Raw genomic sequence first — 22,785 nt, 5'->3', positions numbered from 1 at the left:
CGCGCGCTCCGGCCGCCACGTCGAGAAGGGGCGGGCGAGGCCTGGCCTGGCCCCTCACCCCCGCCGCGGCCTTTCTCCGCCCCTCACACCGCCATCAGGCCCTGCGCCCCTCCGCCTTCTCCCTCAGAAGTGCCTGACGGTAGGCATGGGGCGGGGTGGCCACCTGCTGAGCTGATGAGCTGTCATTTTCTTCATTGGGCTTGATTTAATGAAAAAACAGCATGCACCTGTAGCGTCTTGATTATTGCCAAATTAGCTCCACTTCTCTTCCAATGCTTTAACTGAACAGTGGGGGGTTTTTGTTAATATTTTAACCAACTTTTTTCCCCTTTCATAATAATAATAATAAAATAATAATAAAATCAACAGCTAAGACCAAAGTGAGTGTATGTGGGCAGGGGGCAATCGCTCCCCCCAACAAAAAAAAAAAAAAAAATATTTTCCACCAATTCCCATTATTTTCTTCTGCTAAAAGACTACCATCAGTCCCCATTTTTCAATTTCAGCAGTGTCATGTGAATGATTACAAGTATTACAAAGGCTGGGGTTTTTTAATAAAAATTATAAATACACCAGAGAGTGAAGGTGGCTATCACTTTGTGTGATAATACCAACATACCAGAATTTGGACTTCAAACACAAACTGCAGAAAAACTGCAGATGTGAGATGTGACCAGCAAAGCCAGCTCAGTGCTGCTAATAGAGCGCTGGACAATCGAGCTGCTTTTTATCAAGTAGTCTGAAGTAAGTGACACAAATACTCATTCTGAAGGACTTTTGAGTTACCTGGTGACATCTCTTCAACGGGAATGACAACCACATTAAAGAAAGAAAAAAAAAAACCCAATACTTTAAACAAAATACTCTTTTATTAGAGTATTTTTGATTAAACATACAGAATTCAAGATTGCTATTTAAAATTTTTATCGTCCAAAGTTTTTTCCCTCTAGAAGGATGGTAACACTATCTCAGTGCATATTCTATGGAAGGACCATACCTCTCAAGCGTCTAGGTCATAATTGGAGCAATACTGCACGTACCCAGTGCGCAAGCAAAAGAAGGTAGCGCTGTAATGCAATTAACATACAGAAAATGCACCGCCAACACATACACGGTCAGCTCGATGGCCAGTGATCCAGGGTAGCATCACATTAAGAAGTAGGCTTAGCAGCACAGAAATGAAAAAGAAAACTGTTCCTGATCACAAAAAAATGGAGTTGGTAACGGATTCAGGAGATTTGTGCAAGTCCTAAGCAAGGACTCCTTCGCAAGGACTGCTAAGGACTGTAAATCTTGCCACTAGTTTGGGAGATTTTCTGAAGCATCCACCCTTCAGGGGGCAGGGATGCCTGAGTCTCACCACAAAAGGAGGTGAAACGTGTGATTCTACTGCCCCTCAGGCACCTCAAAACATCATGTGGCGGGCAGTGTGGTGAAGCACTTACCTATGGCTGAAAGACCATCTGCTATAGACTGGCTGGCTTCTGCACGGGGCTCTTGGCACCTATTTGTTCCTCTACCAGCACAGATAAAATTGAGCTCTTATTTTACACACGGGATGACGCTAACAAAGCGGCGCCTGTGGTAGCTACACCCCTGCTGCCCCTACCTGCTGGTATCAGTTCCTTGAGCATATGCTTTAACTACCATTACTATCAGACTTGAAGTACTCAAACTTTACACTTTGTTTACATCTGCGCACAAATATTACAGCTAAGACCTGCAATTCTGTGCCTGTTCATACTGCTCCACTGTTAGGCAAGACCTAAGCGATCGTCAGCTTTTAATTATGCACAGTAAAGTTCCTAGACTTTTTTTTTTTTAAAGAATTGAACAAAAAATATAGTTTAGAAGTATGTTTGGTCAAGTTTATCACTGCATTTAGTACAATCAAGCCTGGTTAAGCAGCACTCATCAACTATCTCGTGATGGAATGTCTAACGGCAAATTACTTTAAATGAAAAATCCAGACAATTGAGAGGTATCCAGAAAACATCTTAAATATTTGAAGCTACATGTGTAATCTTACAGAACACAAGCTACAGTTACAAACATATCATTAAATCTTATTAACCCATAGTGCATAAGAACTTAAAAACAGTCAGTGAAATCAGTTCAGCCAGTGACTTCCAAAAAAGTCATGCCTCAGCTGCATTGTCTGAAGGGGGAAAAAAAAATAAAAGTCATTCTTAAGCAAGTTTAACACAAAGTTTTAATCTACATTTGAAAAGCTGGTTTATTTTTTTATATATATATATACTATGTATAAAATAAATTAAAAAGGGTAAGGAGGAAATAGCTTTGTATATGCTTCAAATTAACGTAGACCAGTAGTTCCATAAATGAACATTTTACCATCTTTGTGGTAAAAAGTTGACATAAAAGTTCAAAACCATACAATACTTATAAATAGAAAGAGTTCAAAAGATTTTTTTTTAAAAATGGAATTTAAACATAATTTTCCCTTCCCCTACAATACACTTTAGTTTTATATGTCATAGCATCAATACATTTACAGAGTATTTGAATGTCACATCCACGCAAGAACTGATAACAAAGCAGGTAAAAGTGCTAGCACTGTTAAAATTTAGGACTTCTCCCAAATAACTCTACCTGCTCTTCAGCCTTCTCCTGAAATGAAGGCTGTCAACATTCATCACCCAGTTTGAGGTATGGGCAGAATAAAAATCTGCAACTGGTACTCCCCGCCCCGCCTTGCCTCTGCTGAAATATAACAACAATCTGTTGATCTGGTAATTGACAATAGTGGTGCACAATCTCTTACCTCAGTTCAGCTTGTACATAATTTAATCACTGTATTAAAAAAAAAAGTTATTTTGAAACACAGTATTAATGCTTAACTTAAAAAAAAAATCCCCAACTTTAAGTCTTCTTTGAAACCATGTCTAAATGTTCTTGTTCCAGATTTAAAGCTTCACATAAACACCGGACAGAAGGATGACAATTTTAAACAAAGAGAGCACCTAAAAACATACCATAGGTAAAAATGAAACCAATAATCTCTCCGCTTCATAAAAATGTAGAAACCTTGTCAGCAACAGTAGTACACTCAGAACGAACAAGGTGAAAAGGAGCATCTAGAATACTCAAGAGGCTTGCTATGCTACTTCTCTTTATTGCCCATTCTCTCATTTGTATGGATGGCCACTGCATGAGAAGATGCCTGGGATAGTTCTCTTATCTTCCTTTCACCACTGCTGCCAGCTGAAGTCGTCATTGCTGCCAAAGACCAAGAAAAATCCTAGGATTGTGGCGAAGATGACCGTATTCCCCGTAAGAACAAGTGCACATGCACCCCAGTAAATCTGCAAACAAGGGGAGTTTAGTTAGACACTTTTTGAACCAAATACTGACAAGACAAAAGGTGATGATGTCTTAACGTCACATTACAAAGTTCAGCACCAGGTCTGTGATGCAAGAAGGTGGTATCTCATTATCTGTGGTTACGCCAAGAAGGCTGGGTTTACCCAAAATGACTCAACCAATCCACAGTTAGCCAAGCAGCACTGCAAGTTTCTTCTGGCTGTGTTCAAAGCACTGGCTAGCGGGCACAGCTCTTTTGCTGTAACATCCAAAAATGGTAAAGTAAGGCTAGGCAACAGCATCAAGCACATCTGCAGCCCAGCTATACTTGCTAACTGTGCTGTAAGACTTTTTTAAGACGACATTTAAGGATGCAGGTCTTCAAAAGGCCAGCAGATATCCCAGTAACAAAAAAGGAGGTGAATGTTTTCCAAGGAGAGCGAGCGGATTATTCAAAGGATGTGAGGCATTCAAACCAACTGTCTGAGCTGTTCTTGCCTAAAGAGATTTTAGGAAAATGCACTCCGTGTTTTTTGATGTAGTAATGCTCTCTGAAATTCACACAAACAACATCATATTTTAAAGGATTTTAATGAAAAGCCATATAATGGGAAAGATGTAATGACAACTCAAAAATTTAAAAAAGAACACCAATATAATTTACAGTGAGTGCAAAAATGCATTGTTTATTCATGCTTCCTTAGCCCAACTATTCCACAAATTGCCTTCAAAGTATTCTATACACTTTTATATTTGGTTACTTGCCTGTTAAATTTTCACACTATTTTCTGTCTCATTTTCTCTGCACTGCATATAGGCTGTCAGGGTTTTTATTCCATGACCACGCGAAGCAATTTGTAATCACAACATTCTGCTGTGTTTCCGTTTCTAGCGTTAGTTTTTCTTGCCAAGAAATTTCTTATTCTGTTTCCACTGCAAGCATCTTAAGAACGTATTTATAAAAGTCACTTAGCACATGACAGCTTTACTTTCAGTAAAAAAACTATAAAGAACAAAGTTTTCTAGAAAAAAAATCATAGATTAATAGATGGAAATATTACTAACCAGTTCTGCTCTTGCAAACACTATCGGCAGCCCAAATGCTGAGACAACAATGCCTGTTGTAAGAAATATTGCTAGCTCCTTGCAGGCATTACTTGTAGCATCTGTGTCATCTACCAATCTTCTTGCTATGCAGTATGGGATAGGAGAAAGGATGTAAAAAAACAGAACAAACAGTGGCCAGTACTGGCTGAAAAAGAAAGGAGAAGAAAAGTTCAAGTTAACTCAATTTACTTCCTGTTCTTCCTAAAATCAATGCAAGGCATTTCCCCCATCCAGCACCCCTATTCGGGAAAGACAGACAGAAGCCCAGAGAAAGCAAATCCCCTGCTTTGGAACAAGCTGACATTAATCCAACAGACCGTGTTTGTGAGCGGCTTCAGCTGACCTCAACGGCAGCTGCAGAGAGCTCACTAACAGGATATTCATAAAGCAAGACTTCACTAAGCCAAGCCTAAATCTAATGCCACCTCGCCAGATGAGCTTAACTCTTAAGTTTAACCTCACAGCTTTATTTAAGAATTGCAGAGATACCTTTGTAAAGCCCTCACGTCGTTTTGCCCATAAGTTTTTCAATGCACGTACGTGGAACAGGGTATTGTTCTCAGCCAATACTCAGGGCACTTAGAGTGTTGGTTTTTTTTCCATAAACCTGAACACAACTAACCAAAACCTACAAAAATTACATCATCATACTCGGCAACATTTTCTTTTATTGCTTGCAGCTCCCCAGACTAGGTTTCTCAGACACACCAATGCAGCTGCACATTATTTCAATAAAACTTGATTGCATCATTTGAAGGGTGACTGTATAATGACCTCCTTCCTAAGGGTTTGTGCCACCAGCCCTGATTTTATAACAAAAGAAAGCTGGCATAAGAAAACTAGTCATATATGTAGAAAACCGCCATTTACAACCACTTACAGAAGAACTACAAACAGGATATTTGATATTTATTTAACTATAAATAACTCAGTTTAAAAGATTTTCTGTAAAGTCAGCATTCACTTGCAAAGGGTCAAAGCGACACACCTGACTTCCTGAAGCATTGGTCTACTGATTTCTATCTCCTGGAAATTAAGAGACCGGAATCAACAGACTGACAGCGGAGATACCAGCTGCAATTACTCCAGACACTACATTACCAAGTGCGTACACTCCAGACACTACATTACAGGCCCACCTGATAGTCACCGACAGCCCACTACCACTCAGTAGCCAGAGAAAACACAAATGCCTCCCTGATAACAGATACTTGCTATCTGCTTCTGGAGGTGCTATCTGCTGTCCAGCCATGGAGGGACAACATTGGAGACATGTTAGGACAGTGCGTTCTGTAACATTTTGCAGCCAGACCTGGTAATTTAACTTTTGTTGTCTACACTTCTGTGGTGAAATTTAAGTCCTAGATGGTGTCCTGATTTGAGCAACACAGTACAAATTTCTCTTCTAACGCTTGGGAAAACTGCAGTTTTAGAAGACTCTAGTGTCTGAATTTGTGAAAATATTTACATTATAGCCAGCTATGGGATGTGGGTTTCAAGGTCTCAGTGTTTTCGAGTTAGCCAGGTGCAGAGATGCAGAGGAGCGATACCCAGGCACTTGAACCAAGCTGGCCAACAGGATTATTTCACACCATGAACGTCACATTCAACATAAATTAGAAAGGTTGCTGAGAAGTTCACTCTCTTCTATGATGGCTGCAATCCTGAGAACTTCTTGGCCTGGTGCTGGACCCCTGAGCCCTTCCCTTCCTCCCGAAGCCATAGTGCTCACAGTGTCCGACATTTGCTGCCCACTGCCGGGAGCGCGCAGCTTCCTGCTGATAGAATTGGCCGAGTATAAACCTTGTATATTTTATATTGGTATCAAGATTGGTTCTTTAGTGTTATTAACGTTAATTATCTAGTCTCATTCTACTAAATGTGTCTGTATTTCAACCCACGGGTTTCCTTGTTTCTCCCGATTCCCTTTCCCGGGTGGGAAGGGATCATCAGGTGAGAGAATAATTGTCTGAACGACAACATTGTGGGTTCCTCAAACCATAACAGATGGTCTTTTTCCCCACCCCAATCTTTTTGGGGAAAAAAAAAAAAAAAAGGCAAAACAAAACAAAAACCCTCGTGCACGCAGAGGACTTGTTATGAAAGCCAAACCATTCGGAGTTAAAGGCACGTCAAAAAAAAAGAAGGGAGAAGGGGAGGAGAGTGCACCTTACTTGTACTGGGGAAGAGCGCATCCCAGCATCAGGAACATCAAGCCGACGGCTCCCCCGAAGGACAGGCTGATCAGGGCTGCAACGGAGCACACACCGGCATTAGGTGAGGGACTGGTCACGATGGAACAACACAAGCCCTCGGGAGCGGTGGGGGGGCGGCGCTGCCTCAGCGTGGGGGGGGTGCGGAAAGCAGCGGCCGCGCCGCTCTCCCCACCCCCACCCCCGGCAGCGCCCGCGCCCGCGCCGCTCTCCCCCCTCCCGCGGCAGCGCCGCTCCCCCACCGCCCCCGGGCAGCTGAGGTCAGCCCCAGCCCCTCTCCCTACCCGCTCCCCACCGGCGGAGGCCCTGGACCCTCCCCCACCGCCACCGGGCGCTGCGCGGCCTACCCAGAAGAGGTGAGGCACCCCACCACCGTTACCATGACAACTCCCCCATCCCCCCCCTTTCATCACCCACCCCACACCGCACCGCACCTTTGATACCGGCCATGGCGCCGCACTGGCGGAGGGGCTGCGCGCCGGGAAGCGGAACTAGCGTCCAGCGGGAAGCGGAAGCGGCCCCCGCCGGGGGCCACTTCCGGCCAGAGAGCCCTCTCGTCGCCTATTGGCCCTGCAGGCTGATGGAGCGGGGCTTGAGGGCGGTGCGAGCGCGCACTCCTCTTCAGGCCCCGCCCCTTCCGGCAGGATCCAGGGCTGACTCACCTCAGGGCTGTCATGGCGCCCGCTGCGCTATTCCTGCTCCTCCTCTGCGCTGCCGCCGGTCCCGCCTGGGGCTGGGACCAGCCGGGTGAGAGCCGTGGGGGCTGGGTGCGCCTCCTTGAAGCCCTCCCGGCTGCCTCTTGCGCCTCTCCCGCCACCGCGGCGGCGGCGGGCCGGGGGTTCTCGGGCCTGAGCGCTGCGCAGCGCTGCCGGGTTAGCGGTGGCCTGGGCGGGGGAGAGGGCGGGCCGGAGCCTGGAGTGCTTTTGGGTTTGGGCTCCTTTTAAATCGGCTTGTGCCGCAGTGATAATTCCATAGTGCGGTTTATGTGTTCTGAGAGACTAATCCCGAGCCCCCTCCGAAGGAAGTGGGAAGTACTGCCACGTTCTTCTCTGGGCGTCTGAGTCTTCTCAAAGTTTCACCCTGTTGCGTCTTTTGTATTGTCAGCCTTGTTCCTGAGAGGAGGCCCTTGTGGCTAAGACGAACGCATCTTGGCAAGTGTTGACCTTTGTGCTACCTGTTTCAGGGAGGGTCCTGCTGAGGGAGGTGCAGGCACTCACTCTCCGCAGAGGTCAGTACACGACATCCCGGCGGACAGCTGCAGTTCCTCAGTTACAGTGCACGGGAGGCAGTGCTGGTTGTTCCCATGTCCCTGAGGTTGTTCAGTGTTACAACAAAGGTTGGGATGGCTACGATGTACAGGTAACTGTTTAAAACTTGTTAAACGTTTAATGAAATCATTCTCCCCTAGACTTGGTAACTTCTGAAGGAGAACAGAGTAATGGGCTAGGGTGCCAGTTCAGTTGACAGGCTGAGAGAGTTGAGGTTGTTCAGCCTGGAGAAAAGAAGGCTCCAGGGTGAACTTATAGCAGCCTTCCAGTACCTAAAGGGGGCCTGCAGGAAAGATGGGGAGGGATCTTTAGCTGTGTAATGGTAGGAGTGTAATGGTAGGATGAGGGGTCACGGTTTCAAACAGAAAGAGGGTAGATTTAGATTAGATATTAGGAAGAAATTCTTTACTGTGAGGGTGGTGAGGCACTGGAACAGGTTGTCCAGGGAGATTGTGGCTGCCCCATCCCTGGAAGTGTTCCAGGCCAGGCTGGATGGGGCTTTGAGCAGCCTGGTCTAGTGGGAGATGTCCCTGCCCATGGCAGGGGGGTTGCAACTAGGTGATCTTTAAGAAGTCCCTTCCAACCCGAACCATTCTATGATTCAGTTCGCTTTTTGTTAGATGGCCTTTGACAACTAACGCTTAGCCTAAATGCTTTTTGGGTTTGGATTTTCTATAACTACTGTAGTTATACCTTTGACATATTTCTGAAGGCTGTAATGTAAAAACACTGCATAACGCACCTTGGTTGGTTTTAATTAACATGTTGCTCGAGTTTATAAAAATCAAACTCTTGTTAACCCTTGAGGATGGTCTTTGGTATTGCTGCGTGGATTTCCAATTTTTAGAGTAGAAAGGGCTATAAGTATTTGCATCACTTCAGCTCTATCTTCTAAAAACTAAAAGTTCAGATATCTGTGACTTCCTCTTGCATGTTAGTACTTCAGTCGGGTATTTCAATGGACAGACATGTATTTATCGTTTGTTAGCTATTACCTAGACTTCCACCAATTGACTAACCAGGAATCAAAGCTGCAGATAATGGTTAAAACTAATACAGTACTATAAAAGTATAATCAAATTTGAATTGGCAGCTGATAATGCCATCCTGAATGATCATTTTAGAAGCTACGTTTATTTTTCTTTCCAAAATATGTGTCACTTGCAGTTAGAGGTGATACCTAAGTTCAGATACTTCAAGAAAATGTGAGACTGAGCAATCTGCATATGTTAACTGCAGAATCACAATCTGATTAAGTGTGGCATATGAATTCCTAATGATGTCTGTCCCAATTTCTTTTGATTTTTATGTGGACACAAATGCAGTCAGGTGCACTGGATTTCAGGCTTTCATATTGTATTTTTGTAGCTGCCATCCATTTTAGTAGGGTTAGGGAATTTAGTAAGTAACTGTTGCACAGGGTACAGGTTATTTTTAGAAGTATTCTGGTACCGAAAGCAGGGATACTTGAAAAACCTGTTCAGCATAGAAGAACAAAATCTGTCAGAGTTGTAACTCTTCTGTGTTCTGAAAGATCAGATTTTTTTAACTTTTTAGGATTTTAAAAAACATTCTTAGTTAATTTCAAATTCCTAGTCCTCTTCAAAACAAGAGCGCTCAGAAGTTTTTTACCCTGTGGCCTTTCACATGATTTGTTAGCAATTACAGCTTTATTTCAGAGCATATTTGGGGAAGCAGAGAGACATTTTCATCTCTGGAGCAACAGATTTTACTTTGTATTGTGTTTATTTTTTCAGTGGCAGTGCAAAGCAGACTTGGAAAATACCTACCGTTTTGGACAAATTGAAGTGAGCTGCGAAGGCTACGATTATCCAGATGATCCTTACATCTTAAGAGGCTCCTGTAGTTTGCTATTCAAGCTAGAGCTGACTAAGGAAGGTGAAAGAAAAGTGAAGAGCTCTGGAAGCTTTGGCTCTGGCTATTATCAGTCAAGGAAGGATTCTTCTGATTCTGGTGCTGGAACGATTGTCATAATTGTTCTTCTGGTTCTTGCTTTTGGAGTATACAAGCTCTTCCTCAGTAACCCGCAGCCTCAGGAGAGTTTTGGTGACAGTGATGGATTCACTAGGCCTTTCTGGCAGAGTCAGCAGACACCTCCTCCTCCTGGTTTTAAGTCCAGCTTCACAGGTACGTCCCCGAGCCATTTATAGTACTCAAAAGAGCAAGCAAGATCTTACATTTTTGTCTTCAGTAAGTGCAGGTGGGATAGACTTAAAACCAATGCATTGGCAGTTGACTCTGCTGAATTGGCTGCAGAGCCTGCAGTCAGCTTTGCTTTCTGTTCTTTGTTCAAAAGTGAAAATAAGAACTTGATTTCCCACAGGCTTTCAGGGCATGCTGTGCAGCAAGCTGCCCTTTGAACCTTTGAAAATCCATCTCCCTACACTCTGCAAGCATTCTCTTCATACTCTGTGAAATATGAGGATTGTGACAGGGAAGAATAATTTTCATAAGTAATGTGGAAGAGAGAATAGTCTCACGCAGGCAGGAACAAACTCATGCCAAAGAAGCACTTTGAAACTTTACAGAAGGATCTTTCAGCTGTTGGGCTGCCAGACCCCTGATTTCATTGACAAAACAGTTGGAGTTGAGTATCATGTAGCAGTCCTCTGTTTAACAGGTGCTGCAGTGCAGTCCCAGTGGTTGAAAGGTTTGGTTCCCAGAGCAGAGAACGATGTCTGTGAACTATCATTAGAGGTGCCTTTCATGTGAAGTTGAAAATTGTATAAGCAGTGACAAGTCTGCTGCTAGGAAAAGATGCGCTTGCTCTTTTCCCAGAAAACTGGTGACTTTTGTCACTTAGTAAATGGTCTGCCTTAGATGATCATAGTACCTAAGGGAAATAAACGTTATTGATCTGGTGTTTGACCAACTCATTTAATCCTGTGAACATGTGAGATGCTCACAGCACTGGAAATCAAATTATACTCTGATAAGTTGTATCACTCCATCTCTTCTGGTGAGTTAGAGAAAGGGTTCTATCAAGTAAATAACTAGCAAGGATTAAGTTTACTTAGTCAAAAGCTTATATTTTAATAATGCTTGTTAATGCTTTCTTCTGGGTTTGCTCAATCCACTCGGCCAACAGAGGGTGCCAGTATAACTCTTCTGGATACCCTTGTGCAGGGCACGTGCAACAGAAAATAAAAGGGATTCTGCTTCTGTATTACCAGTGGCTTTGCAAATTGCTTTCCATGTAGTTATTTCAGACTTCAGACAGTCTGTCTATGCTGTGTGTGCATCCATGACCTCTTCCTACTGGCATTATTGTGGTAGTTACTAAGAGCCCTGGTCATAAGACAGGGCTCTGTCATACTAGGCACAGGCAAAAGAGAGTGAAGAGTCACTTTCTCATTTTCTGTCCTGTTCCTTGCAATTAATTTCACCAATGCATTTTTCATTGCAGGAGTCTAATATCTAGCAAGGGCAGGGCCTTGAAAATATGTTTTCTTGATGATTACTGAAAATTGATACACTTCAAATTCACATTGGGAGCCATACATATAAGGCTTAACTTATGGCATTTTTAATAACGAGTATCAATGATTTCTCCTTGGATTTCAAGGAGAAATCTAACACCACCGCACAAGATAAACCTAAGAGTTAAGCTTAACCTGTCAGCTTTATTTAAGAATTGCAGAGATACCTTTGTAGAGCCCTCACGTCGTTTTGCCTGTAAGCTTTCTGAAAGCTTACATTAAAATGTAATGCGCGTGCATGGAACAGAGTATTGTTCTTAGCCAATACTCAGCAGCAGCCATGGGGCGCTAAATTTTGGCAGCAGAGCAAAAGCACATCTCTGAGTGTGTATGTCCATGTGTTCCAGGAATATATTAGTCTTTGAAAATCTGGATGGTAATGAAAAGCCATGGTGTTCGCTTATTGCTGTTAATATTTAATTTGCCTCATTTTAAATCCCCTTAACATGCAGAATGCATCCTGTGAAACTTGTTTAGCTAGCCTATCTTAATTAAATTCTACTTTTTTCTGTTAGTGTTTTGACATGACCCTTAATGTTTATTTTAGGTATTTCAACAAAAAATTACTCAGTTTTCTGAGTCAGTGTTCAGCCACGGTGCTTTTGAACAAATAAGTTTGTTCATCTCCCTGGTTTACGTCATTTTTACAGTAAATTAAGTACTACTTTTTGTTCCAAATCAGCATAGTTTAATGGGTATACTATCCCAATGAGAGTTTATCTTTCTTCCAATGCATTTAAAATGAAATTCATCATCAAATACCAATGTAGACTTAAACTGATTATTTGAACTGTTTTTTTTATCTTCAGTTACTTCAAACAATCCACACCAGTTTGAGGACAAACCAGGCCCTGTATAACTTTCACATAGAAAAATCTCTGGTCCACTTGTTTAGGTGGACATATTTCAGGGTGACTAATATTCTTTTTAGTCCTTGCCTTTTACACTTCCCTATGCATTAAACCTGAGATTGGGTTTATTCTTACATAGGTGTTTTTCTCTAGGCCAGAAAATTATTCTACTTTGGTTTTGCATCTTCTCTTTTTATTTCTAAATGGAAGACATTTGGTTCCGAGTCAGAACGTCATGTTATGCAGGTCACACATGAAAAATCTGTGACTCTCCTCCCCCCACAACCCACTTGCAGTTTCATCAAGGTATTTGTCAAGCCTGATGACTCATGCATAATAAAACCTTTGCAATGTGATTGGAGTTAGCATGTCTTTAGATAACAAATACCAGACTAGGATTCCCAGAAACAATACAAAGTAATGAGCCACTGTTACTCAAAATGTGCAGCTGTTCTGAGTGAGATTAGAAGCAGTGAGTTTTAGTGGTTAGTTCACTGTTTGGTTTTATGTACTCGATGTGTGTTCCTGCATTTGCTTCTGGCCTGCTGTGTGACCTTGAGCAGATTATTCTTTCTTCATTTCCATTTCTATTTTTTTAGTCTAACTTGTTTGATTGTAAATCTGCAGGCAGGGACTCTTTGCCATGTTTTGCAAACATTAGGGCTGTGAGATTGAGTGAAAGCTAATTTTTAATGTAAAACTCTTTACGTTAGTGTTCGTTTCTATGTTTTTTCCTGCTTTCCAAACTGTGAGGCCTCTCAAGCTAAGCTCGGTCAAGAATCTACTGAAATCAGGAGGAGTTTGTTGTCTTAGTTTTCCATTATTTTTAACAGGGGAGAGTCTTGTTGCAACAGCTGGCCTGAGGATTAGGTGCCGCTAACTGATGTTTTCCATTTTCTTTTTGTTTAAGAGGGCAACAGCTTTGGGACTCATTCCAGTCATGAAACCAATTCAGGACCAGGATTTTGGACTGGATTAGGAGCAGGAGGCTTGCTAGGCTACTTGGCTGGCAGTCACAGGTAAAATATGCGTGCTATCAGATTTTAAGTATTTAAGCTTTCAAGGGGTATGCCATTTACTATGTTTACATTGTTTCTAAGCTTTCAGGCCTCTGTCGTTCAACCTGTAAAATCCTATGTCTAGAACAATTTTGAAGAGCAATTCATAGCTCCAGCAGCAGAGACATTTTAAGCATGTTTCTGGGCAAGAAGAATTGGGTGGCCTGAGGTGCTTCATTCTGCTTTAGCTGATTACTCTGACCTGGCATGATGGCCTGCAAATTTATAATGATAATTTAAACATCCATCTACAGACTGCCTTAAAACACAGATAATAATTTTAAGCATAAAACCGTCTGTAGATAGGTCTCTGGTATCAGTGTCATCTTTCCTAAAGCAGTCTGGATAGCAGCTGCTCTTCTGTGATACTCGGGGTGGTCAAATTAAGCAGCCTTTAGTCTACAGTCCTGCGTATGGGAAATCCAATGGCCCGTGTATGGAAATCCAATAGGTGTCTTTTTCCAAAGGATTTGTAGTTCATATCAAAATTGTATTTTGGAAAAACAACGCAAACAGCATTCAAAAGCAGTCTCAGTGCTGGAGTAAACATCTGCTGGTCATATTTGCTAAACACTTTTAAACACTGAAGATCCATCAATTTCAGATAAATAGTTCAAAGGGAGCAATTGCTGCCACTTTAGACTTCACTAGGGAAAATATGTGGCTCCTGCAGGGAATCTTCAGAACCCAAGCAGTTTCCTCTATTTATCAATAACTGCATGTGTATCAAGTCTAATCCTGTAGTAATATAACAGATTAAAATGCAGTAATAATACAAATAATTAAATATGCAATAATGCAAAATTAAACATGCAGTAATATAACAGATTAAAAATAACCACATACATTTTTTTATATTGAAAGTTTGGAAGTAAGATCATGTGGACAGGAGTGTGTTAAAACATATTCCTTCATTGTAAAGTTGGGGTTTTTGTAATGACAGAAGCCTTGTCAGGATTGCTTGTTTATTAAGTAAGTAAAAACTTGGGACATAAGAGAATTTCTAAAATGTCCAATGTGCGTTCTTGATCGCATAAAGTCAAGTAAGGTGAAACTGGGACGGTGATGCCATCAACAGTAGAAATTGTTTCTAAATTAGCTTTGAGTAGAGCTTTAGAGGTTGAAAGGTCATACCTTGGATTCAGTGTCTTAAAAGTCTTTTCCAACCACAATGATTCTACGATTCTATGATCTTGTTTTATTATATTAACCCTGCTAAGAATTCTTAAAAAGTATAATGTGTTAAAGGTCTTATTGACTTGATATTTCTTAAGCCTTAAACACATGACTCTTGTGTTTAAGCATTATATTTATGTATTGTCTACATACAGGTTGGTTCCTTAATTTCCACACGCATCTCCCATTTCAGTAGCCACCTCTTATTGTGCAAGATTAGAGGCCTAACTGAATATTTAAGTCCAAATACATGAACAAGCTTCCTAACTTGGGCTTGTTTTCTTTTAAAACAGTCTTTGGTCCGCTTTTTTTTTTCCAGTTTGAAGTGATGTGCCGGAAAATGCTGGTGCCAGAAAGTGTGAGATAGCTATTTGTAAGCTTTAACAGCAGGAAATTCTGTATCCATAGGAGCAAGTTATTTAAATCAGTGAGTCAAAGGTCATTACTGATACAACCTTTTCAAAATAGTTTATAGAACAGAGGGATGGGTTTTTTTGTCTTACATGGCTGGGACATAGGTGTTGCCAAAATACATTTAAGCTTCAAATGTCAAATCCACTTTCTTGTCCAACAGAATCTATGGTCAGAATTTCAGAGGGAAAAATTTCCTCGTTTGCAGTTGTTAGAATTGCTTATCCTTTGATTTACTTTTGAAAGTCTACACAGGTTATTGTGACAACACTGGTTACCCTTGCTCTGAACGTGTTAATTACATTAAATGGGGAGATTTCCAGTTTTGAAACAACTGCCTGCTTACAGTTTTCTCTCAGAGGTGCAGTCCCCTTGTTTGGAATGGTAATTTCTTAATTTTTCATAAGGTCACTGATGAAGCCTTCCTTCTACTCTGTTTTTCATCAGAGCACAGCCACGTTCCCCATATTACAGTATGTGGACAGATCCCACAGCAGCACCGCCAATGAATGGGCAGTCAAGCAATTCTACAGAAGGTAGCAGTTCAGGAACAAGAACTGCTTCTGGTAAGGCAAAAGACCTTTTCATCTCTTGAAGCTTGAGAGAGTTTGACCTATCATGGTTACACAGTTGTTAGTTGAGGTTCAGCAAGCATTCTTTGTTTTATTTTACCAGTTGGTACAGGTGGGCATATAGCAATGTGCCTTATTTCTGTTTGCTATGGAAGTAGGGAAGCCTTGGGGTGTATGAAACTCCCCACAGACCTACAATGGGCATGGTACCACCAGCACAGGGTTTGTCTTCACCTGCAAGGTGCATTAGTTTAAGGCTTTCCCCTTTTGCTGTGTCCTTCTCTAGCAAACATGTACTAACATGATTTCTTCATAGAAAGCAGGTTGTCTAAACTGCAAGAACAGAATCTTTTTCAGGCTACTCAGCCCACAGTTGCTTGCTGTTCTACTATATGAGAATAAGTTTAACTCATCCTGCTTACTGCCTTTAGCCTTATTAGAACTAGAGAGCCCAGTGGAAAGGCTGTGATAGGACTGACGCTTTTCTTTTTTTCTCCTTTGCAGGCTTTGGGGGCACAAGACGAAGATGAAATCCTTGATGTTATTACATCTGAGTGATTGAACTAAACCTTCCTGTGTGGTAGCACTTTTTTGTAGTAGTAGGCTTCACAAGAGGATATGAGAAGAGGTGTGAAGGACTAGGCAAAGAATTCCTCTCATAAGATGCAAAATAAACTCATCCAAGTTACGAAGAATCACGTTACAGTGCCTATATATCTGTCTGTACTTGAGGGATTATGGCAATGGAAGCCTTACCAGATTTTCAAAGCAAGTAGCTTACTCATGTTCTGGGCTTAATTTCATTTAATCCAGAATTTTCTGAGTTTTTCTTTTTCTTGGTGGTCCAGTGTCCAAAAGGCCTAGTGTGTAATCCACCTGATATCTAAGGGATGCTGTTCTTTGAAGCTACTATTGTTTGTCTTTGTAAAATTCATGTGAACATTACTGTGAGTGCAATCAGCTACTTGGATGGGTGTTGGGGTTTTTCCCGAATGGAAAAGAGCAAAACTAGAGAGAGAGAGAGAGAGACAAACATTAATACAATGTTTTTATCTGTGCTACGTGACTGTTGGGCCAAAATTGGCATATTTGAGAGCACTCCACATTTTAGGGTCTGTCCAAGTGGCTGTGCAAAACTGTGGAACTTTGTGTATAAATTATGTTTAAAAAAATAAAATAACCTGAAATGAGACAAGATGGTCCTTCTCTAATTTGGATGTTTTTCTGGAAGACTGGGGTCATTTAAATTCAGGTGGCTACGGACACTTTGCCCACATTGAGGCTCCAAACTTTTATGGTGGATGTTAGCAATGCTATGAAAACTTCTGATGTGAACTGGCTTATATCTCAGCCCCTGTCTGTCCTGCTAGATGTCCTGTCCAGAGCACAGTAAACCATAGTGCTCATTGCAAAAGGGAAGGGAGCATTCTTAATCCAAAACTGGTGGTATCTGTGGAACACAGTAGGCCTTGAGACGAAGCAAAGAAAGGAAATTGAATGTCTTGTAGGGTTTAAGCTTTCCTAAATGTACTTTTTAAAAACAAAGTGCTGTCAAAAAGTGGGAAGCAGGGAGGCCTTGCTTTGTTCTGTGATTGATATTTTGGGGCTCTGAAAAGTGTCTCATAGTTCTTCTGTGATTGACTGTGTCCTGGGAGAGGCATTGCTGAAAAAAAATAGAAATTTCACAGGATTGGGTAGGGGGAGCAGTGAAAAATGAGCTGCTTGACCACCAGGTCTTCTCCAGAGGCTGTTCTAATACAGTTGAGCAGTGTGTGTCCACGGCTCTTCCTTGCTGGCAGCAGTCTGAGCAGCAAAGCTTTCGTCCTTGTGAAAATACTGTGTCTGGGAATTGATTAAAACTGTTACAGCAAAAGCAAAGCACTGTTTTCCTGATGCCAGCTGCATCTCCACAAGGAGATTTGGCAGGTATGGTTAGTCTAGGAAAGTGACTTCAGCATTACGCATCTAAAAGCAACTATGTCCATTTATGAGTGCAGAAATAATTGGCTCAAATGACAATGCCAGAGTTCAATGTCTGGCTTAAGCAATAAAAAAAGAAAACCAACGTAGAAATATTTAAGATGTTGACAGAAGCTACAAAAAAGTGTTAGAGCTTGTGCTGAAAATGTGAAAATATTGATAAAATTGATAACTTGAGGATAAAATAGTGGTTTGCTACTCAGAGCTGCGTGGGGACTGGAGGGAAAATACTCTCATTAACAGCCTGCTCTATCAACCTAGAAAGCCAGAAAACATCAGAGACCTTATTGTTGGCCTATTAGGAAGTTTTACCTTTTATGAGGAAAAGTACATGACAAATCTTTGTCTTTTTGACCAAATATAGGAAAATAATGTATTTTAAATGTGGAGTTCTTACTTATTTCTAAGTGTGTTCGGGTTGAAATTTGTCACAGTCAATACTCTTTCTGCCAACTAATTGCATAACAATGAAAATGGAATTTTCCTACCTGGGTAGTTTGAAGCTGAAGGTTGGTCTCAAATGATGACATGTTATGAAATGTTTTAGACAATGTTTTCATTTGTATTTTTAGTTTCTGCATGAAATGTGTTTTGATGTGTAAACCTGATGAATTACCACCGTTTCTAAATCTGTTTGTAGGATATTTTTGCCCGTCCCTTTGATAAAGTAATGAATTAAGGGAATAAGGAGTATTTCCGTCTTTAAAGCACTGTCTTGGGGCCTGCAGGGATGTCTCTGTCTGTTTTTCAGGGTTGTCTGTGTCTCATCGTCAACTTCCCAGGTGGTGTAATAACATCCTTTACCTCCAGACACAGAGCTGGTGAGCTGTATATTGTTTCAACAAATTAAAATAGTACTGGGAATAGAGTTGTTTTATAGATTGCATTTTCAATAACAAAATTTTGAACCATGTGAGGAAATGAAGGACTGCTTTTAAATTAAGGTTTCGCAGCTGAGTCTGCAGAAAAGCTCCATTACGTTGGTGAGTTCTCAGTTTTACAAAGTGATTATCTGAACCTTTCAAAAGAAATTACAATCACTGCTGCTGTTCCCCGTTGTGGATATAGCAGAACTCTACCCTGGGACAGCAGCTGATGGATCTGCTGCTTATACCGAGAATGTGTCACTGCTGAACAGAGGGACGCAGTTCAACTTCTTGGCAGTAGTCATGTAAGGTTAAACAGAGACCTGCAAATTCCGGTGTCAAAGTTTCCTTGATCAAAGATCAAGGATGTTGGTGAGGCTTCTGAATGAAAAGAACTTGTGGAAGGCAACTTAGAGCTCATACTTGTTGAGTGACCCTGAGCTTCCTTCCTGAACATCTGATCTGGAAAGTCCTAGTCTTCCTTCTGCTCCTGGGCAGGGTTCTGGCAGCATCTTCACAGCAACTTCATAGTTGGAAGGCATACGCAAATGCTTAACTGTTAAATGCTGTTGTAGGGTAATTGCAGTTCTGCTTGGCACCTGGGACTAGTTCTGCTCCTACTCTGACAAGGCTTACACCCTCACACAAAGCTAAAGCTCATTACAGGGACGAAACTCCTGGTTTTACAGCTGACTTCCCCTGAAGCATGTGATGAAAGAAAAAAAAAAAAAAAGATGCACAGAGATAAGCTTTCTCTGTGCCACTCTGTCTTGTGACTCAGCTCCCAGGTCAGATCTTGGCTAGTTCTGCAGACTGTCGTGCTATGCAGCTTGCCCTTTTCTCTGGGTGCAAAGTGTGTGTTAGGCTTATCAGCAAGCGGAGGTGCTACGTTGTTTTTCTGAAAAATAAGTCTTCCGTGATCATCACTTTACATCATTAAGTTCCAAAAGGGAAATTAAGCCAGGTGGCACGATTTCAAGCACTAGGAGATAAATTGCTGGAATAAAGTAGCAAGCAATACCGGCCTGCCCAGCCATCTAATAGCTGAAAGTGCGGGATTTGTGCTTGGACTGTTCACTTAGCACCAATTACAAGTGGTGTGTTTTTCCCACCTTAGTAAAGCACATTAGTATTACTTCTTAATATTTTCAGAGTACCTATCAACCAGTGATTCTGGTACAGAAACAGTCCATCTGCCTCCAAACTAAAGTATATGAGCAAAACCACAAAAACAGTTTAAAAAAAAAAAAAAAAGACCCTCTCATGGAGATACAGTCCGTACCAACAGACGATGCTGTTGTCTCATGTTGTGTGTAATGAAACGTGTTGTCAGGTCCCTTGTTCTCCTCCCACACCCACTGGGGCAGTTCAGGGTGAAGTGCTGCTTGGGAGAGGCTCCATATCCCTCAGCATATTTTGTTGAAACTTTCTGCAGCTGATTCTCTTGCTTTCCCAATATCGTGTCCAGCTACAGTAGTTTTTGCTTTCTGACCTCTCCTTTTCCATTGCAGCTGTGTTTTGCCAGTGCTAATGAAAATAATCAGCAGACTCCCTTTGTGGCCTGTATTTCTTAACTCCCGCTGTCTTCCATCTTATAGTTCCCTCTGTTCCTGCTGAGTGTCAATGTTTCTTCAGCGAGGAAGTGACAAACACTTGCAATAAGTGAGCTGGGACATTGAGCGGGGAGTGGCTGGAGTAGATGGAGATGAAGTCAAGGGAGCAAACTGTCAGACTGTGAATTGGCCTTTGTGGGCAGTAAGTCTGTGAAAAGAACTTTTTTTCAGCCTTCTGTCAGAAAAGGATTTTTGTCAAGGGTACAGCGTTGGTGGCTGGAGCGGATTAAGAACCAGTGAACTGGCAGCATGGAGAAGACCTCAAAACACCCTTTCCATCCTACCTTAGGAATGATGAAGACTTGTACTAGTATAACCAGGAAGCTGGACCAGGATGTGCTAGCTCAGCCACTCCACGGACGTGCCATTGCAAATCCTGTAGGTAGATGCATGTTTAAAGGCATCAGATGCTTCTGAAAATGCCACAGTGCTAGTGCCAAGCACAAGAAAGGGGACTTGGCTCTGCATCCGTGTTTCTTTCATCCTGCAGCGTGTGTTGGAATGAACTGAGGCGGCCAGAAATGGAAAGGGTAGCAGGCAAGCATGATGAAGGGTAGTAAGTTTACACCTGCACTCACCAAAGCCAGGCTTGCAGGTGGAGCCTTGGCCCTGGTATGTCCTGTCTGCTCGCTCTTCTCGCACAACAGCGGGAAATCCTAGGCAGCTCTAATAGCAATTGTATCAGGATTATTTTGCTGGGCTTGAAAGTTTCATCCTGCATACCTAAATAAGCCCTAAGGGCAATATCAGTGCTGTCTCACATCTAGCCAGATTCAGTTGTCATCTTTGGTGGAGACAAATCACCGTCTGCTTAAAGATCAGGTTCTCCGAGTTGCCACATGGAGAATTTTTCCTCATTTACTGGATTTGCCTTGAGTTCCCTGGCGCTGAGACTCTCGTACAGTCTTTGCTCTACAACTGCATTCTGGTGTCATTGTACAGGATCCTCTGAGATTTGGCCTTGAGATCACAGTCCCTGCCGGCCAACTTCTATAGGCCTCCTGTGCCCTTGTAATCAGCATGTGGGAATGTATTTATTGAGGCAGCACTGGGATTAGCAGCAATCCAAAAATACCTTTTGCTGCTGATGAGTAATGGGAGTTACTCATCTCCCAGTCAACTCCTGTAGTCGTTTTCTTGTCATTTAGCAGCTGTCAATACATCACATCTGCTTTAATGGACAGAAAACAGTTATGGTTGAGAGGAAAAGAGAAAAAAAAAGCGTAATGAATGCAGATAAAATGTTGAGGTGGAACAACTTTGCAGAGTTGACCTTCACTCTGGGAATACTTTATCAGCATTCTTTTTCCAGGGGAAAAAGGAGTATGTTATTATTGCTGTGGATTTGAGTAATACCACCAGTGATTTCTGCACCACTCCAGCAAGAGTGGGAGACTAAGAACTGTAACAAGTTTGGTGTTCAGTAAAGTCAGACCTGTTTGGGGCTCGTTGTGGTTTGCTACACCACTTGCAAAGAATTGGTAGCAGTAACAAGTGACGTTAGATCAGTGCAGATTTTCCGTGTGGCTGCAGCATAGACAGAAACAAACTGCTCTGTGCTGTTTCTGAAATTGAGGTCAAAATCAAGCTCAAAGTAGGCTGAAACAGCTCAGAAAGTTGTTCCCGTCTTTGCTTTCAAGCCAAGGAGATCCTGTTCAGCTCCGATTGTCATGTGCTGCTGACACCTACTGTCAGCAGTGAAGTGCTGTTTTCCTGAGGTAGGCAAATCCCGTGTCCTCATCAGGACTATTAGCAAACCAGCCAGGCCCCCTGGGTCACAGTGCAGTTTGATTTTCTCTTGGCAAGCTTGGCTGGTTAACCCTACGTGCTCTCCTTCGTAACAGGTGGAAGGATTTATTTCCTTTTTCACAAGGAGCTGGGGATTAGGCTGTAGCTAAGCGAATGCGCGTAGAGCTGAAACAGTGCAAACATAAGCAATAAGAGGGAGATCACACTCAAAGCAAGTAATCCAGTTTTGCCCAAGATACTTATACGTTCCCTTTAGCTCAGCTGATGCAGCTGCTAAAGGGAAATTAGGGTTTGGACATCTGGAGGGTTTTACATTGTAAAGCTGCTTTGGGCGTAACTGAGAAACAGAACTTTCTGCAGCAGCTGAGAGAGAAACACAACGTGAACCATCTCCAACAGCGTTCAACCTCAGAAGAGCAGGGGGAGAGCAAGGAGTCCCAGACAGGAACCAGTGAGTGTTTCTAGCCTGAACCTGCTACCGAGGCATCTGTTCCTCTCCAGTCTTTGTTTGCTCAAGCACCTGAGAGGCCTCGTGGAGTGCTACCACTCAACCTCAACTTGGCGGATCTCCAAGCCGAGAGGCTGTGGGTGAGGGAAGGTTGTATTTGATGACCTTTGGACAGCATGTCAGGAGAGGCTCAGAAAGACAGCTGAGCTACAGGAATGTTTCATGCCCTGGAATGACAAATGAAGCAAGGGCAAGGAATGGCCAGCAAGAGACATCTTTGAAAAATGATGTAGGATGCTCTGGTGAAGACAGTCAACATACGGGAGGGTGTCCTTGTGCTCTGTACACTCTAAAGGAGCTGCATCCCTCAGTCTCCTTGTGGCTTATAAGGACACCGTATACATTCATCTGTTGCGTCGAGCTGGCCCTGCTGTCCCCTTCCTCTCCTCCCAAATATATGGCCTAACCATATATTTTCACAATCTTGCCAGCTCAGAGATAGGTGCACCTCAAAATCCAGGCCCTCTGGTTTATGAAACTCGCCGCAGCACGCTGTAAAGGCCAAAACCAAGGATGAGATGGAAAGGATTAGGCCATTTCTCAGGAAGGTAAACACATCAGCCACTGAGCCCTTATGTGACTTCTGGCT

At 42.4% G+C, this 22,785-nt stretch overlaps 2 protein-coding genes across 2 annotated transcripts; one reads left to right on the top strand and one right to left on the bottom strand.

Annotated features, from left to right (window-relative positions):
* Positions 1-2,164: 2,164 nt before the first annotated feature.
* On the bottom strand, positions 2,165-7,320 carry LEPROTL1 (leptin receptor overlapping transcript like 1). The gene is made up of 5 exons (XM_063336251.1): positions 7,307-7,320; positions 7,079-7,197; positions 6,606-6,681; positions 4,390-4,576; positions 2,165-3,326 (listed from the first exon to the last, which is right to left on the bottom strand). The coding sequence occupies exons 1-5, from the start codon at positions 7,318-7,320 to the stop codon at positions 3,210-3,212; spliced, it is 513 nt and encodes a 170-aa protein (XP_063192321.1). The 3' UTR covers positions 2,165-3,209.
* SARAF (store-operated calcium entry associated regulatory factor) lies at positions 7,245-18,328 on the top strand. Its single transcript, XM_063336878.1, has 6 exons — positions 7,245-7,391; positions 7,828-8,003; positions 9,670-10,060; positions 13,174-13,282; positions 15,356-15,474; positions 15,985-18,328. The coding sequence occupies exons 1-6, from the start codon at positions 7,319-7,321 to the stop codon at positions 16,008-16,010; spliced, it is 894 nt and encodes a 297-aa protein (XP_063192948.1). The 5' UTR covers positions 7,245-7,318; the 3' UTR covers positions 16,011-18,328.
* Positions 18,329-22,785: the final 4,457 nt, after the last annotated feature.

This window comes from Chroicocephalus ridibundus, chromosome 5, assembly GCF_963924245.1.
Source record: "Chroicocephalus ridibundus chromosome 5, bChrRid1.1, whole genome shotgun sequence".
NCBI lineage: Eukaryota > Metazoa > Chordata > Aves > Charadriiformes > Laridae > Chroicocephalus > Chroicocephalus ridibundus.
The sequence above is the reverse complement of the archived record's forward strand: the minus strand, read 5'-3'. Positions and strand labels throughout refer to the sequence as shown.

Bases quoted from the DNA above. Each gene is read 5' to 3' on its own strand.
- SARAF (XM_063336878.1), top strand. From the start codon at position 7,319: ATGGCGCCCGCTGCGCTATTCCTGCTCCTCCTCTGCGCTGCCGCCGGT. The intron at 10,061-13,173 runs GTACGTCCCCGA...TTTTTGTTTAAG, and splicing joins TTTTAAGTCCAGCTTCACAG to AGGGCAACAGCTTTGGGACT. The intron at 15,475-15,984 runs GTAAGGCAAAAG...TCTCCTTTGCAG, and splicing joins AGGAACAAGAACTGCTTCTG to GCTTTGGGGGCACAAGACGA.
- LEPROTL1 (XM_063336251.1), bottom strand. The intron at 6,682-7,078 runs GTGCGGTGCGGT...GCTCCGTTGCAG, and splicing joins CGCCATGGCCGGTATCAAAG to CCCTGATCAGCCTGTCCTTC. The intron at 4,577-6,605 runs GTAAGGTGCACT...TTTCTTTTTCAG, and splicing joins TGCGCTCTTCCCCAGTACAA to CCAGTACTGGCCACTGTTTG.